Raw genomic sequence first — 13,172 nt, 5'->3', positions numbered from 1 at the left:
TTGAAACAATGTCTTGTTTCATGTGAACTTCCAAATGAATGTGGCAATAGTGTAGGGTGATGAGAGGATACAACTCATCGCTATGGATAGAAATGTGTATCAACTTCTCCTACTTAGACAATATATAATTAATATCAGGTTCTCTTTGTACCTGGAAGAACTGCATAACAAAAATGTACTGTATACAATATACCTGTGAGCACATGAGAGTTGGAACTACTTGCCAAAAACCTTGCCAAAGTTGATCTTGGGCCTCTTTCTTTGCTGCAGCAGCAATGTTCAGTAGCTGCATTATGTTGCCAACATGAACACAACTTTTAGTTTTATGTCAGACCGACATGTTTCAAACTATCAACACTTTGGGCTCAGTCCGGCTCCCAGTGAAGCCAGTGACTTAAGTGAGAGCAGGAGCAGGTCCTTTCTGTACCGTGGACAGAAATGGACTGAAGATGTGGGTTTTTGGTGTTTGTTTTTTTTCCCCCTCAGTGTCCATCGTCTAACTTAAGGCCTAACTCATCATGGCCCTTCTGCAAATGCAAAATTGGCCTGCACACAAGGGCATTTGCATGAAATCAGCATCATCCTTTCCCCCTGAAACTTGCATTGTCCCCCTCAGAAACTGAAGAAATTTTATGAATACAAATGCCATCACAGCATTATCTCACATGGCCCCTGTACAGTGCAAAGAGAGAGTTTAGAAACAGCCACTGGCAGCATTCTCTTAGGCCTGAGGACAGGAAGTCACCCTCTTTCCTCCCTGCATTTCCTTTCATAGTTCCACTGATTCACTGTCAGTTTCCTAGTGTTTCCACCTCCATCTCTCAAATGGCCTTCTGAGACCACAATTCTTCTTCATTAATTAGAAGGGGATAGGGATCATCAGATGGAAACTGAGTTGAAAAAAATATGGACAGTGTTTTTGGCCCTAAAGTAGTTAAATATGCCTGATTCAAGCTATTTGGGTGAAACAATGTATATGTGTTTGGGTAAATTCCTAAACAATGGAAAATCTACCACCAGAAGAGCTTGAGACAAATTCCCTGAGGGTTAGGGACACATTTAATATAAGAGTTGATAGGCTACAAGAGCTAAATAAACAAACATATTTGCAGAGTGCAGGACTCCTGCAGATGTGCCTGCCATTATTTCCCAGTGCATGGCTCATTTTTTGGAACAATGAGGAATACTAAATGTGAAGAAAAATGATGCAAGACCGAATGTGTAGGAAGTTGGGGAATTGTACCAGGAATCTTTGATGTACATTTATTTTGACTAGTACTGCAGTTATACAGCAGATTGAATGTTTTATTCTTTGAAAATGACATAGCTGTCATGTGGGCATGATTCTTATTTTCAACAGCTTTACACCTCTGACTTCCTAACAGTTACTTCTGATTAACATGTGTAAGTGTGAGGAGAATATCTATCATGCAGATTATTGGGAAAGGCATTTGCTTACTTGTTTAATTAGATATCTGTATCTACCTCTTGGTAAGTATAGATTCATTAGTGCTTCATAAAGGAAAGGGAACGTGAAGTAAGTTTTATAGCGGGCTTTTATTTTTCCATCATATTTGTTAAAGGCCTGGGCCACCAAAATGGCTGCTGCTGCACCCTGGCTCCCAACATGCCCTGCAACGTCCAGTTTCAGTTAAGGAGGTTTGTTTAATCTTTGTCATAAAGGAATAAACAACCAGAATGAAGTCTTAAGTCAATAGCTGGCCCCCAGGCTTCAGGGCCACCCCTCCCAGAGGTCTCTGACACTCCAGCTCCTTGCAGCTTCCTAACCTCAGCCAGCTCTGCTCCCCCGTTGGAGCAACAGCCACAGGTTGCTTCCCTGAGCCTCCCCTTGCTCCAGGGATTCACCACAGGAGTTAGCTCCACCCCTTTGTGGCCTTTGCTGCCCAGGGCTCAGCTTGTCTCAGTCCTTCCTCCCAGGACTCAGCCTCCCACAGTCCTTCCTCCCAGCCCTCTTTAATTAGCTGGGGTAGGCTCACCTGCTGCAGTCCAGGGGTGCTGGGCTCAATCTATCCACAGAGATCAGCTACCCTGTGACAAGCATTAGTGCAGTTGTCTAAGATGGATGAGTAAGTAACTAAGATGGATGAGTGAGTTATTGAGGACCTGGTCTTGTGGCTGTGGCTGTGGCACTGGCCTGGAAATCAGTAGAGCTTGGTTCTAGTCTTTGTTCTGTGACTAACCTGGTGTGTGACATTGGGCAAGTCTTCAGGGCAGGGACTGTCTCTTACCAAGTGTGTGTATTTTGGTGCCTAGCACATTTAAACCTCCAGGCTCTACTGCAATATAAATATTAATAATTTTCCCTTAATGGAATTCAACAAAGAGACATACATGCATTTTCAAGGAGTTGCACAGGGACGTATCCATGCAGCCCCCATTGAGTTCAGCGGAAGGGGTGTTCTGTCCCAGCACAACTGTTTGTAGTATGGGTGGAACAGTGTATGCATTAAATAAAGAATAACTGGGATAAAGGCATCTAAGTGGTACAATCCAACATCAGTGCCTATTGTTCATACAGAGATCATCACAGCCGTCCCAAAAGGTATCACATAAGTGAATAAAAACTATTGATCACATTAAATTGCAATGATTATTTCCTTATATATGTAAACTCAGTTAATTATAATTCATTAATATACACATTGAATGAAGGAAACTGAAGAGGAAACACAGAAGTAGAAATATCTATCAAAAGTGCAAGTTCCTTCGATGGCTGCAACAGAGGTAATAAGCTAATATTCTCATTTTGAAACTGATTGGAAACAATTTCACCAAGGAAAGTCTAAAACTCAGTCTGTAAATTGTTTCAGCTAAAATCTATACAGTCCTGTTGATAGAGGTTGTTCAAGATTTTCATGACATGCATCCTAACTAGGGTAGCAGATTTTCATGGCACTACATGATTTGGTTATTCTGTTTTATGCTTTCAGGAATAAATAGGTATAAAAGAAAGGAGCATCCGTGAAAGAGTGATTTGTAAACTCAAGTAGCCTCTTCACTATTCATATACCTATAAGCTCAGGCAAGCTCTCAAAGAATCTGTAATAGATCTTATTAATAGTCTAATTGTGTCCTAGGACTGCATTAATGCTTGTCTCACAATCAAAAATCAGGTGTAAGGGACCTATCACTAAACCTTGTAAAATAAGATTAACAGGAATTCAGGGAGGGGAACAGAGCAAATAGCTGCTGTTCAAGACCACAACAAAGACTAACTTCACTGCCGTTATGGCTTGATGGAATATTGGTTGCAACCTTCCTTCACTTATCTAATTTATACTATATTCTTTTTCAGTAACAACAGCAGAACAATCCTATCTGAATATTAAGAGCACTCTACTTGGGGGGGGGCGGGTGTGATTTCGTCTCCAAACATCTCATTTTACAGTTTAACCCAGGGGTCGGCAACGTTTGGCATGAGGCTTGCCAGGGTAGGCACCCTGGTGGGCCAGGCCAGTTTTATTTACCTGCTGACGCGGCAGGTTCAGCCGATCGCGGGCCCCACTGGCCGCGGTTCGCCGTCCCGGGCCAAAGGGGGCGGTGGGAAGCGGCGCGGGCGAGCGATGTGCTGGCCGTGGCTTCCCGCCGCCCCCATTGGCCCGGGACGGCGAACCGCGGCCAGTGGGGGCCGCGATCGGCCAAACCTGCCACGTCAGCAGGTAAATAAAACTGGCCCGGCCCGCCAGGGTGCTTACCCTGGCGAGCCGCGTGCCAAACGTTGCCGACCCCTGGTTTAACCCTTTGTAAATAAGTTATAGTCTTTATTTAGTTTTTAAAACATTCACCCACCTGCTACTCTGCTTTATGAATTGACAGGCAGTAAATGAATTTTACGGTTTTGGCTCTGATAAGGTAAGTTCCTGCTGACACTATTTGCTTTTTGTTTCTTTATAATGGAGATATCCCATCTCCTAGAACTGGAAGGAACCTTGAAAGGTCATTGAGTCCAGCCCCCTGCCTTCACTAGCAGGACCAAGTACTGATTTTGCCCCAGATCCCTAAGTGGCCCCCTCAAGGATTGAACTCACAACTCTGGGTTTAGCAGGCCAATGCTCAAACCACTGAGCTATCCTTCCCTCTTCTCAAAAGTAGCAGAGCTGCAATTAATTTCTGGAAGCTCAACGGAAAAAGAAACCAACATTTTACTATCAGAAACACCTAAAATAAAAGTACAAGTCACACCACTATCAGCTGTTCTTATCATAAAAGAGTATTTGTAAGTTATTTTATGCCCTCTTGAAATATGAAGGAGAGAGAACATTTATATATAGTGACAGGTTATGGCCAACCTACTGTCACCATTGCCCTGCTTTGTCACACTTGTGGGGAATGTAAAGCAACAACTTTTGCACATGCTAAACTGTAGCTTTGTCTTTAGACTAAGATTTCCAAAGGAGCCTAAGGGAGTTAGACACCCCACTCCCATTCACTTTCCATGCTAGCAGCTAATAAGGCAAAATCAGTGAAAACAAACAAGGCCCCTCCAGTGATATGGGTGGCATTTAGTGAGATAAGTTTACATTTCAAAAGCAGAGCCTACTGTCACATGTGCATTGATGTGGTTTTATACAAAGTAATCTGATGGCTACCTGGGTTCGGGAACATTCTGTATGTGTGTTGGCTTTCAAAAGTAAGAAGGTTAAATTGCATTGAATGCTTCTTTTAGGATTTATAGGGGACTTGACATTACTGCTGGTGTGGGAGAGAACTATCTTCCTTCCATGTTGCATATAAGCATGTTACCTCCCTTTAGGCTTGACCACCTGCAGTCTGCAGCTGTTGGACTCTAAAGGCTGGTCTACACTGGGGGGTGGGGGGGATCGATCTAAGATACGCAACTTCAGCTATGTGAATAGCGTAGCTGAAGTCAAAGTATCTTAGATCGATTTACCTTGGGTCCTCACGGCGCGGGATCGACAGCCGTGGCTCCTCCATCGACTCCGCTACCGCTGCTCGCTCCGGTGGAGTTCCGGAGTCTACGGGGAGCGCGTTCGGGGATCGATATATCGCGTCTTAATGAGACGCGATATATCGATCCCCGATAAATCGATCGCTACCCGCCGATATGGCGGGTAGTCTGGACGTACCCTAAGATGAAGGAGCTTTCTTTGCTAAGGGGATGTCATAAACTAGCTTGTGTACTTCTGCCCTTTACTGGAATATAGAAGACTTACTTGTACATTCTTCTGTTTGCTGAGTTTGCACCTTCATTTGAGCTGGACCTGTTATTTTGGAGCCAGTGCATCCTTGCGATATTTTTTTCTCTTGGCATGAGATGACAGAAGGAGAGAAAGACAGAAGCAGGGAGGAAAGAGGGGTAGTCCAGTCTAGTGATTAAAGATAACTGGAAAACAAGAGACCTTGTTTCTGTTCCCCGCGCTACTATCTTGCTGTATAACCTTGGGCAAGTCCCTTAAGTTTCCTGTGCCCCAGTTTCTCTTTCTGTAAAACTGAGATAATACTGTTACCCCCTTTGTAAAATGCACTGGAATCCTTGAATGAAGTGCAATAAGGCTGCATGTACTCCACTACTCCATGGAGAAAGAATTTGCTGCAGAGCTCACCTGTTGGTGCAGAACTGTGCTGCAGAATTTTAACTTTCATTTAAAAAAAATGAAGCCTCTAGATTTTCTGGGTTTGAAGAAAACAACCTTCCAAGTGTAACTGATGCAGTGACATCTGCAGCCAGCCTGAAACAATAACTCTGGAGTGTTAATTTTGAAATCTAATAGTGCAAATTCTAATGTCAACTACTTCACTACTGATCATTTAAATAGCCATCTAATGGGCTCATCCTGCAAATTCAAGCCCTTCCCCACGCTTCCCCACGTGCCAAAAACCCAGGTGTCCCCAACCACATTAACAACTTCAGTTTCTCCCTGATAGAAGCTGGCTGAGGGGGACTCTTCAGTGGCAAAGAGCCAACATAACAGCTATGTGCCAGCACTCAGTGCTGGGGGCGTACTCAGGGGACGGTGGTACAGTGAGAGCGAAACAGTGCTCAGACTATGCCTGGCTGCCAGAATGAGGCCATAGACAGCCAGACTCAAGTTAAAGCAGCCTCTCATTAATCCTTTCTCTGTAATTTACACTTCCATGTACCAGTTAGGCGCGTAGAACTCTGTGGCAGAATCACCCTGAGGGACTGCAGGGCATTGCTACTCCCTCTCAAGTTTTCCAGCAGGGTGATGATGGGAGCAGCTCTCTCCCTTCAGAACTCTACATGCTGTGTCAGCAGGAGCCTTTGAGGTGAGGAGCTGAAACTGCAGAATTCTTGGCCACATTCCCTCCTTGGTCAGCACCATCCAGTTTTGGGGCAGTATTAGTTCTCCCAGGGCTGCATCAGAGATGCTGCCACTTTGTGCCATGGCAGCCTGAAGACTCTCTGCTGCTGGGATCCTCCTTTCTAACCCCTGATGCTAATCTAGCCCTAAGGCTGAAATTCACTAACGGTGCATAGAGTAATCAGACTGTGTCTGGAACTTCATGAGAGTTGATATATACCCCTTCAACTCATGGATAACACATGGCAATGAAGCACAGCCTAACTGTGGCAGCCACTATCCCCCTTTAAAAAGGGGATTACAAAGTGCTAGTACCCCTGTCACATGAAGATAACAGTAATCATAAATCAGCAGATTATGACAGGGATATAAATTTGTGTCAGGTGCCTGGGCCCAGGAAACACTGTTTAGTCTTTTACCATCACTCCTGTGTTTTATGCCTTATTATAACACCCACCAGTTGCCTCAGCTTAGAATCTTTTAACCTGGAAAAAAAATACAATGAGAAAATTAGTGATCCTCATCTCCAGGAAAGTTGGAAACAATGAACAAAGAGGGGGAATAGGGCAGTCCTAGAAAGATCCCTTAAAGCAGTTCATTTAGCCTCAAGCCTGCAGCTTTTGGTGAGGAAGAAGGGCAAAGGGGCCACGTGTACCCCCTCCAATATGATCTTCAAGGGGCCCCAAACTTTTGTCAGAAAGGCCAAAACATGCACAGTCTTTATCCTTTATAGACAGTATTTTGTTGTGCTTTATAATGACACTAGCCACAAAAATAAATAAAAAAAATCCAAGATTCCCCCGAGGTCTAACTAACCCCTGGATGGTTATTTTGTTTTTCAGCTAGCGACCCACTTCCCCCCCTCCCAGTAAGGGGAGCCTGGAACCGGCACCGTTGGGCATACAAGGAAAGTTTCCCTCAAGCTACCGCCTCGGCTTGTTTTTGAATGCAGTGGCCTTGCTGGAGGCAAGTGGTTGGGAAGCTGAGCGCGCTGCCCGGAGTACCTGCACGCTGGGGGCGAGGGGAAAGGTACCGCTGATCACTCCCGCCTCAGCTGGGAGGGAGGAAGCCGTCACGTGGTGGGGGAGGAAAACCCGGCAGCCTGGGGAGGGCAGTAGCAGAGCGCGAGGAGGTGACACGGCAGGCGGCAGGAGGAGCTGGAGCGCTGAGGTTGGCAGTTTCCCTGGTTCCTCCTGGCGGATTACACGGCGGGGGGAAGCAAATGCACCGAGGAGGCGAGCTGGGCGCTGAGCAGTCGCCTCTGCAGCTGAAGGCTCAAAGCAGCCTCTCTCCAGGGGGAGACTTTGCATCAGTTTAGCCGCACGTCCGGCACAGGAGGCAGGCAGGTGGGGTGCGCTGTTTGGAGACGGGGGGTGACTAGCTGGAGGAGAGGAATCCTTTCCAGCCATGCTCAGGCTGGGCTCCAGGGCGACGCAGACGGGACCTTGGGTCCCTACCCTACAGTGAAGGCTCCTATGGGGGATTTCCCGTCTGCTGGGAGGCGCAGCCCGGTGGCCAGGTGGCCCCAGCCCCGATGGAGCCGGAGGAGAGGAAGATCTCGGTGTGGCTCTGCCAGGAGGAGAAGTTGATCTCTGGCCTCTCCAGACGCACCACTTGCTCCGACGTGGTGCGGGTGGTGCTGGAGGACAACAGCCAGCGGCAGCAGCTGGCCACCCTGCAGGATTCCGGCGGGGGGATGCTCTCGGGCCCCCCCGAGTCCTACTGCATCGTGGAGAAGTGGAGGGGCTTCGAGAGGATCCTGCCCAACAAGACCAAGATCCTGAGGCTCTGGGCTGCCTGGGGGGACGAGCAGGAGAACGTCCGCTTCGTGCTGGTCCGCAGCGAGGCGTCCCTGCCCAACACGGGGCCCCGCAGCGCCGAGGCCAGGGTGGTGCTGAGCAAGGAGCGCCCCTGCCATGGCCTCGGGGCGGCCCGGGCCAGCCTGGCGCTCACGCAGGAGAAGCAGCGCCGGGTGGTGAGAAAAGCCTTCCGGAAACTGGCCAAGATCAACAAGAAGCGGCAGCAGCCGCTGGCCAAGGAGGCGTCCTCGGCGGAGAGGATGGAGACCCTGGTGCACCTGGTGCTGTCGCAGGACCACACCATCCGCCAGCAGATCCAGCGGCTCCGGGAGCTGGACCGGGAGATCGACAGGTACGAGGCTAAGATCCATCTGGACCGCATGAAGCGGCACGGCGTGAACTACGTGCAGGACACCTACTTGGTGGGGGCCAGCAGCTGCGAGCTGGAGGCGAGCCGGGAGCTGGAGCCGGGCCCGGGCCCGGACGGGGCGGCCGGGCAGCTGGAGGAGTACGCCAGGAAGTGCGAGGAGGTGCTGCAGCTGCAGGAGCAGCGGACGCGGCAGGAAGAGCTGCTGGAGCACCTGGCTGGCGAGATCCAGGAGGAGCTGAACGAGCGCTGGATGAAGCGGCGCCGGGAGGAGCTGGCCGCGGCCAAGGGCTCCAGTTCCAGCCTGTCCGAGCCCGAGTGCAACACCATGGAGCTGAGCGGCGGGGCCGGCAGCGAGCTCCACGTGGAGCAGGAGCGCGTGAAGACCCAGCTGAGCACCAGCCTCTACATCGGGCTCCGGCTGAGCACGGATTTAGAGGCGATCAAAACGGACCTGGATTACACGCAGCGCGCCCGCGAGGACAAGGAGCGGGAGCTGCAGCGCCTGCTCGAGACGCTGAACACTTTGGACTTCGCGGACACCCAGACTGCAGCTCAGATCCTCCTCCCCGAGGAGCGCGTTCCCGGCGGCCCTGCCTTACACGAGGCTGGGCTGGGGGCTCCCGTGGGCAGCTCAGACGTCTGGGAGGGCCAGGCCAGGGGGCGGTGCAAGGACTGCGAGGAGAACGATGAGGACTCGGATACAGGACTGAGCTCCATGCACAGCCAGGACTCTGACTCTGTCCCAGTCTGTGAATCGCTTGTATAGCGGCCTCCTTCCTTAAGTAAAATAAGCTCAGGGACCCACAGCGAAATCCAAACTTGTGCTTCCTCCTTGGCACTCTTAGAATACAACTATCCATTTTCACATCCGCCAGCAGAAGAGATCCTAGAGTGGACTTCTGTGATATATTTCCATTAGAACAAAAATGTGTGGTTTTTGTTGTTATTGTTCTATCCTTTTGGGGAGGAGGGGGACCACTTTAAAATCCAGATGCCAGTTAGTGCCATATTATGGTAATTTATGCAAACTGATGATGACCAGTTATCTGGAGTTAACATAAGCTAATGGTAAACTACACAGTTGAAGAATTAAATGGATTACACCATACAATTTTGACTCTACAGAAAGACTATACCTGCATTTTGCTGCATAGCTACTGTTGGAAAGGAGGTTTGTTGTAGTAGGTACTGTAAGGAAAGAGTTGGGTTGGGGGGGGGAAGAGCTTACACTGTAAAATGCACTCATAAAAAGGAAATACACTGAATCTGAATTGTGGCTTAAGTTTAAACTTGTTAAAACTAGTCATCAGCAGACACTTTTTAGTCTGTCTCCTCACTACTTTCATCTTGTAGAAAAAACACACACACAATGTTTGCATTTCATTCAGTATCGGAATTACCTGTTTCCTAAATTCCTGCCTTTTATTTCACCTCAAAGGTGTTCTTGAATGGAACCCTTAATCCTATATTTCTCCAAAGCAAATAGAGTCCAGTATAGGTTTCTTTACATAGTCTTTTTGTTGGAATGCTGGAACATATATTCTCTAGTTGAAACAAAAATTCAGCACCTTTATATTTCCTCAGTATTGCAAGTCAACTGTTTGCTACAGTATTTGCCACTTAAGAATTCAGTAGGTTCCTCTTAGACAAAAATAAAAAAAAAGTTGAAAGTGCAGAACTAAAGTTCTGGGTGATTGAAAAATTAGTAAACAGGACATCTGTCAGTATGTTTGACATGGATGCCAGTTTGTCCTAATATATAAGCTTTTGAAATATATTGACTATGGTTTTTGCCATAAAAAGTGATAATAAATCATTAAACTAAGAACTGAACAAACGAAACAAATATAAATTAGCATGCAGTATCAGCACTCACCCGTGAATGATGCATGTTCCCATGCATAGATAATAGCACGTTTGTTGACAGATAATTTAAGAGAAGTTGTAAATATAAATGTTCACTAGATTAATTTGAAACAGTAATTAACACAGCCCGGTCTCTTCAAATATATTTTCTTTATCAGGTTAGTTGATGGTCTGCTGAGTTTAGTAATAGATAAATTACTGCATCAGCTTAAGCTACCATTTCTAATATGCAGTTCAATTCAGGCTAGCTCAGAATCTAGAGATCTGATGCCCAAAGTATAACTCAAGCTTGCTACAGTACAGCTGGGTGAAATAATTTAATCTCAGTTATTCCAGTGAAAAGGTACAGTATCAAGTGTAATATGTATTTCAATTAACTGGACTGCCAAATTTTCCTTTGCAGCTTAACCAATGTCGGGTATACTCTTACAATAACGAGTATTAATGGTTTGTGTATGGGAGAAGTGTTACTGTAATCAGTTTAATGGTAAAAGATCAGAGAATGTTCAATAAGGTCTGATTGACACAACATTTTAGAAGAACTCTGACGACAGGATATCTATGAACATTTGCTTTTAAGTTATAAGAAAGTATAAAGATAGATGTGTCATGGACCAGGATCCTCAGTCTGTGTACGTTTGTGTAGTCCAATGAACTCAGCAGAACTACACTGATTTACAGCAGCTGATATTGGGGGGGAGGGTGTTTTCCAAAGAGAAGTGTTGCTCTTTAACAGTGTTACCATTGGGAATCATACTGAACAGCAGAAAAATAGATACAGCATTAAATCAATTTAAAAATAAACTAGTAATATATGTGTAAGTAAAAAAGCTCTAAAATTTCCATTAATGCCATTATTATTGATAAATTATACTGAAATAAGTGGTCTTCATAACATTTTTAAAAGTCTGATTATAAAATTATGGTTTTTGTATTTTAGGTGGGCTTGGAAAATATGTGCATACCTGTTTAAAGCCTAATAAAATGCTAGAAGATGAAATAAGAAAAATGAGTGTCCCCAGATTGCAATTTGATCACAAAATATCAGCATTGGTTCTCCATAGCCATGCATCTTGGGAGTCATTTATCCCAGTGCAAAGTGAGTGGTAAGATTTTTATCCTCACTCTGTATGGAGTAAATGATTCTACAAAGTAAAAGGCAATGGGGAATCAGCCCCATCATGTCTAACATCAATAGGCTGAGTTTGGAGATGTTTGGAAATGCTCACAAATGTACACTAGGGATCTAGCTCACTTGCAATTCAAAGAATTTTTATGAACCTAGATCTGAGGACTTTAATGGAGGTGGGGGTCAAGTCAAGAGCAGGGGCTATGTGGTTTTGCTGTATTGTTTTTACCATTGCGGACGAAATTGAGCAAGTGACTATAGACTGCCTCTCCAGTGAGTGGCTGATGTAAGCAGTAAACTTCTCCAGTGAGCATCAAGTAGCTTTACGTAAGATCTCCTATTAGCCATACCAAGCAAATAAAAAGGAAACCACATTATAGAAATAAGTTGCAACAGGCCTTGAATTATTATGCTATTGATACTCACCTCAGGTATGTTGTGAGCATGAGGCCAAAGCACCAAAGACAGGAAATTCAGAGTTGTTCATAGAGAAGCAAATTCTTCCTATTTTTCCTGGATCTGGAGGGCTCTTTCTGCAGCAGAATTATTGCAGTTTCAGTGCACAGGGGGATACTATTCCAGAAGCCTGTGCAGTCTGCACCCGAGGCATCTCAGCACCCACGGGTCATTGGAGGAACATTAGGGCTGATGGGTCTGGATTCTCCTGTAGGGATTGGGATGTTATTGCTGTAGATGGCACTGCAGTCCTGAAGTTACAGTAGGGGCTGCAGTGATTTGCCCATGCATGCATATATTTGAATGTTCTTACATCTAAAAAAACCACATACATCTGCTTAATAGTGTTTAAACAGTGGTATATGCAACTGCATTGATTTCCGTTTCCATCTCTATTTGCAATTTGTATTTATGCGTATTTGCAATTCTCTTCTTAGAACACTATTCAAAAGTTAGTAGGAAAGAGGAAATTACTGTTTGTGCTGGATCAGGGTGCTTTTCCGTTCCCATCCTGTTTTGTGCTTGTGCATCCTTCACTGGCTACTAAAGACAAACGATGACCCAATGTATAGGTTTGAATGGAATTTGGCCCTGAGTGCTCAGCCAGATCATTGAATATTGATCAACTGCAGTCAGTAATATAGAAGAGTAGGATTCTACCACTTGCTGTATACATTATGAGAACAGAGATATAGGTAAGCAGCAGAAAAAGTGTATTTATACTACCTATTGACAGAGAAATGATAGTGTTTTACCTCTCCAAACTCCATAATCTACCTGAAAGCTCTAGATTCTGACACTTGTCACTTCAGTTTTTTGTATCCCATTCTCTAGAATCCCATTTTCCATGTTCTTCCTCCCATGTTCATCTTACATGGAAGCATTAGAAGCAAGATTAAATGAAAAGCTATCTCCATTAAGAACCCTGCTTTAGCTACCTCAGTTTATAGCATTGCATGGCTCCAAATAGTCAAAGCCTTATACGCTTCTCCAAAGAACTGTTAGGGGCCAAGGCCAGCTGGCCTTTCTCAGGCAAAATGTCTTTGGAAGTCAATGGGAGTCTTGCCTGAGAGAAGACTGCAGAATCAGGCCCCAAATCTGTCACCAATTTGAAGATAAGAGGCCCTGATTTAGATCTCTGGTTAGCTGGTATCACTCCATTGACTGAAATGAAGCACTCCCTTACATAAAATTTGAGTTGTGTAGTTTGGCTTTTAACCTTGACCTAGTTTCAGAAATCCACGACT

General features: G+C 45.7%; 1 protein-coding gene across 1 annotated transcript; it reads left to right on the top strand.

The window, feature by feature from the left end:
- The first annotated feature begins 7,839 nt into the window (after nt 1–7,839).
- Nucleotides 7,840–9,240, top strand: RASSF10 (Ras association domain family member 10). Its single transcript, XM_065404455.1, has one exon. The coding sequence runs from the start codon at nt 7,840–7,842 to the stop codon at nt 9,238–9,240; it is 1,401 nt and encodes a 466-aa protein (XP_065260527.1).
- Nucleotides 9,241–13,172: the final 3,932 nt, after the last annotated feature.

This window comes from Emys orbicularis, chromosome 4 (genome assembly GCF_028017835.1).
Source record: "Emys orbicularis isolate rEmyOrb1 chromosome 4, rEmyOrb1.hap1, whole genome shotgun sequence".
Lineage (NCBI taxonomy): Eukaryota > Metazoa > Chordata > Testudines > Emydidae > Emys > Emys orbicularis.
This window is presented reverse-complemented; position numbering and strand designations above follow the sequence as displayed.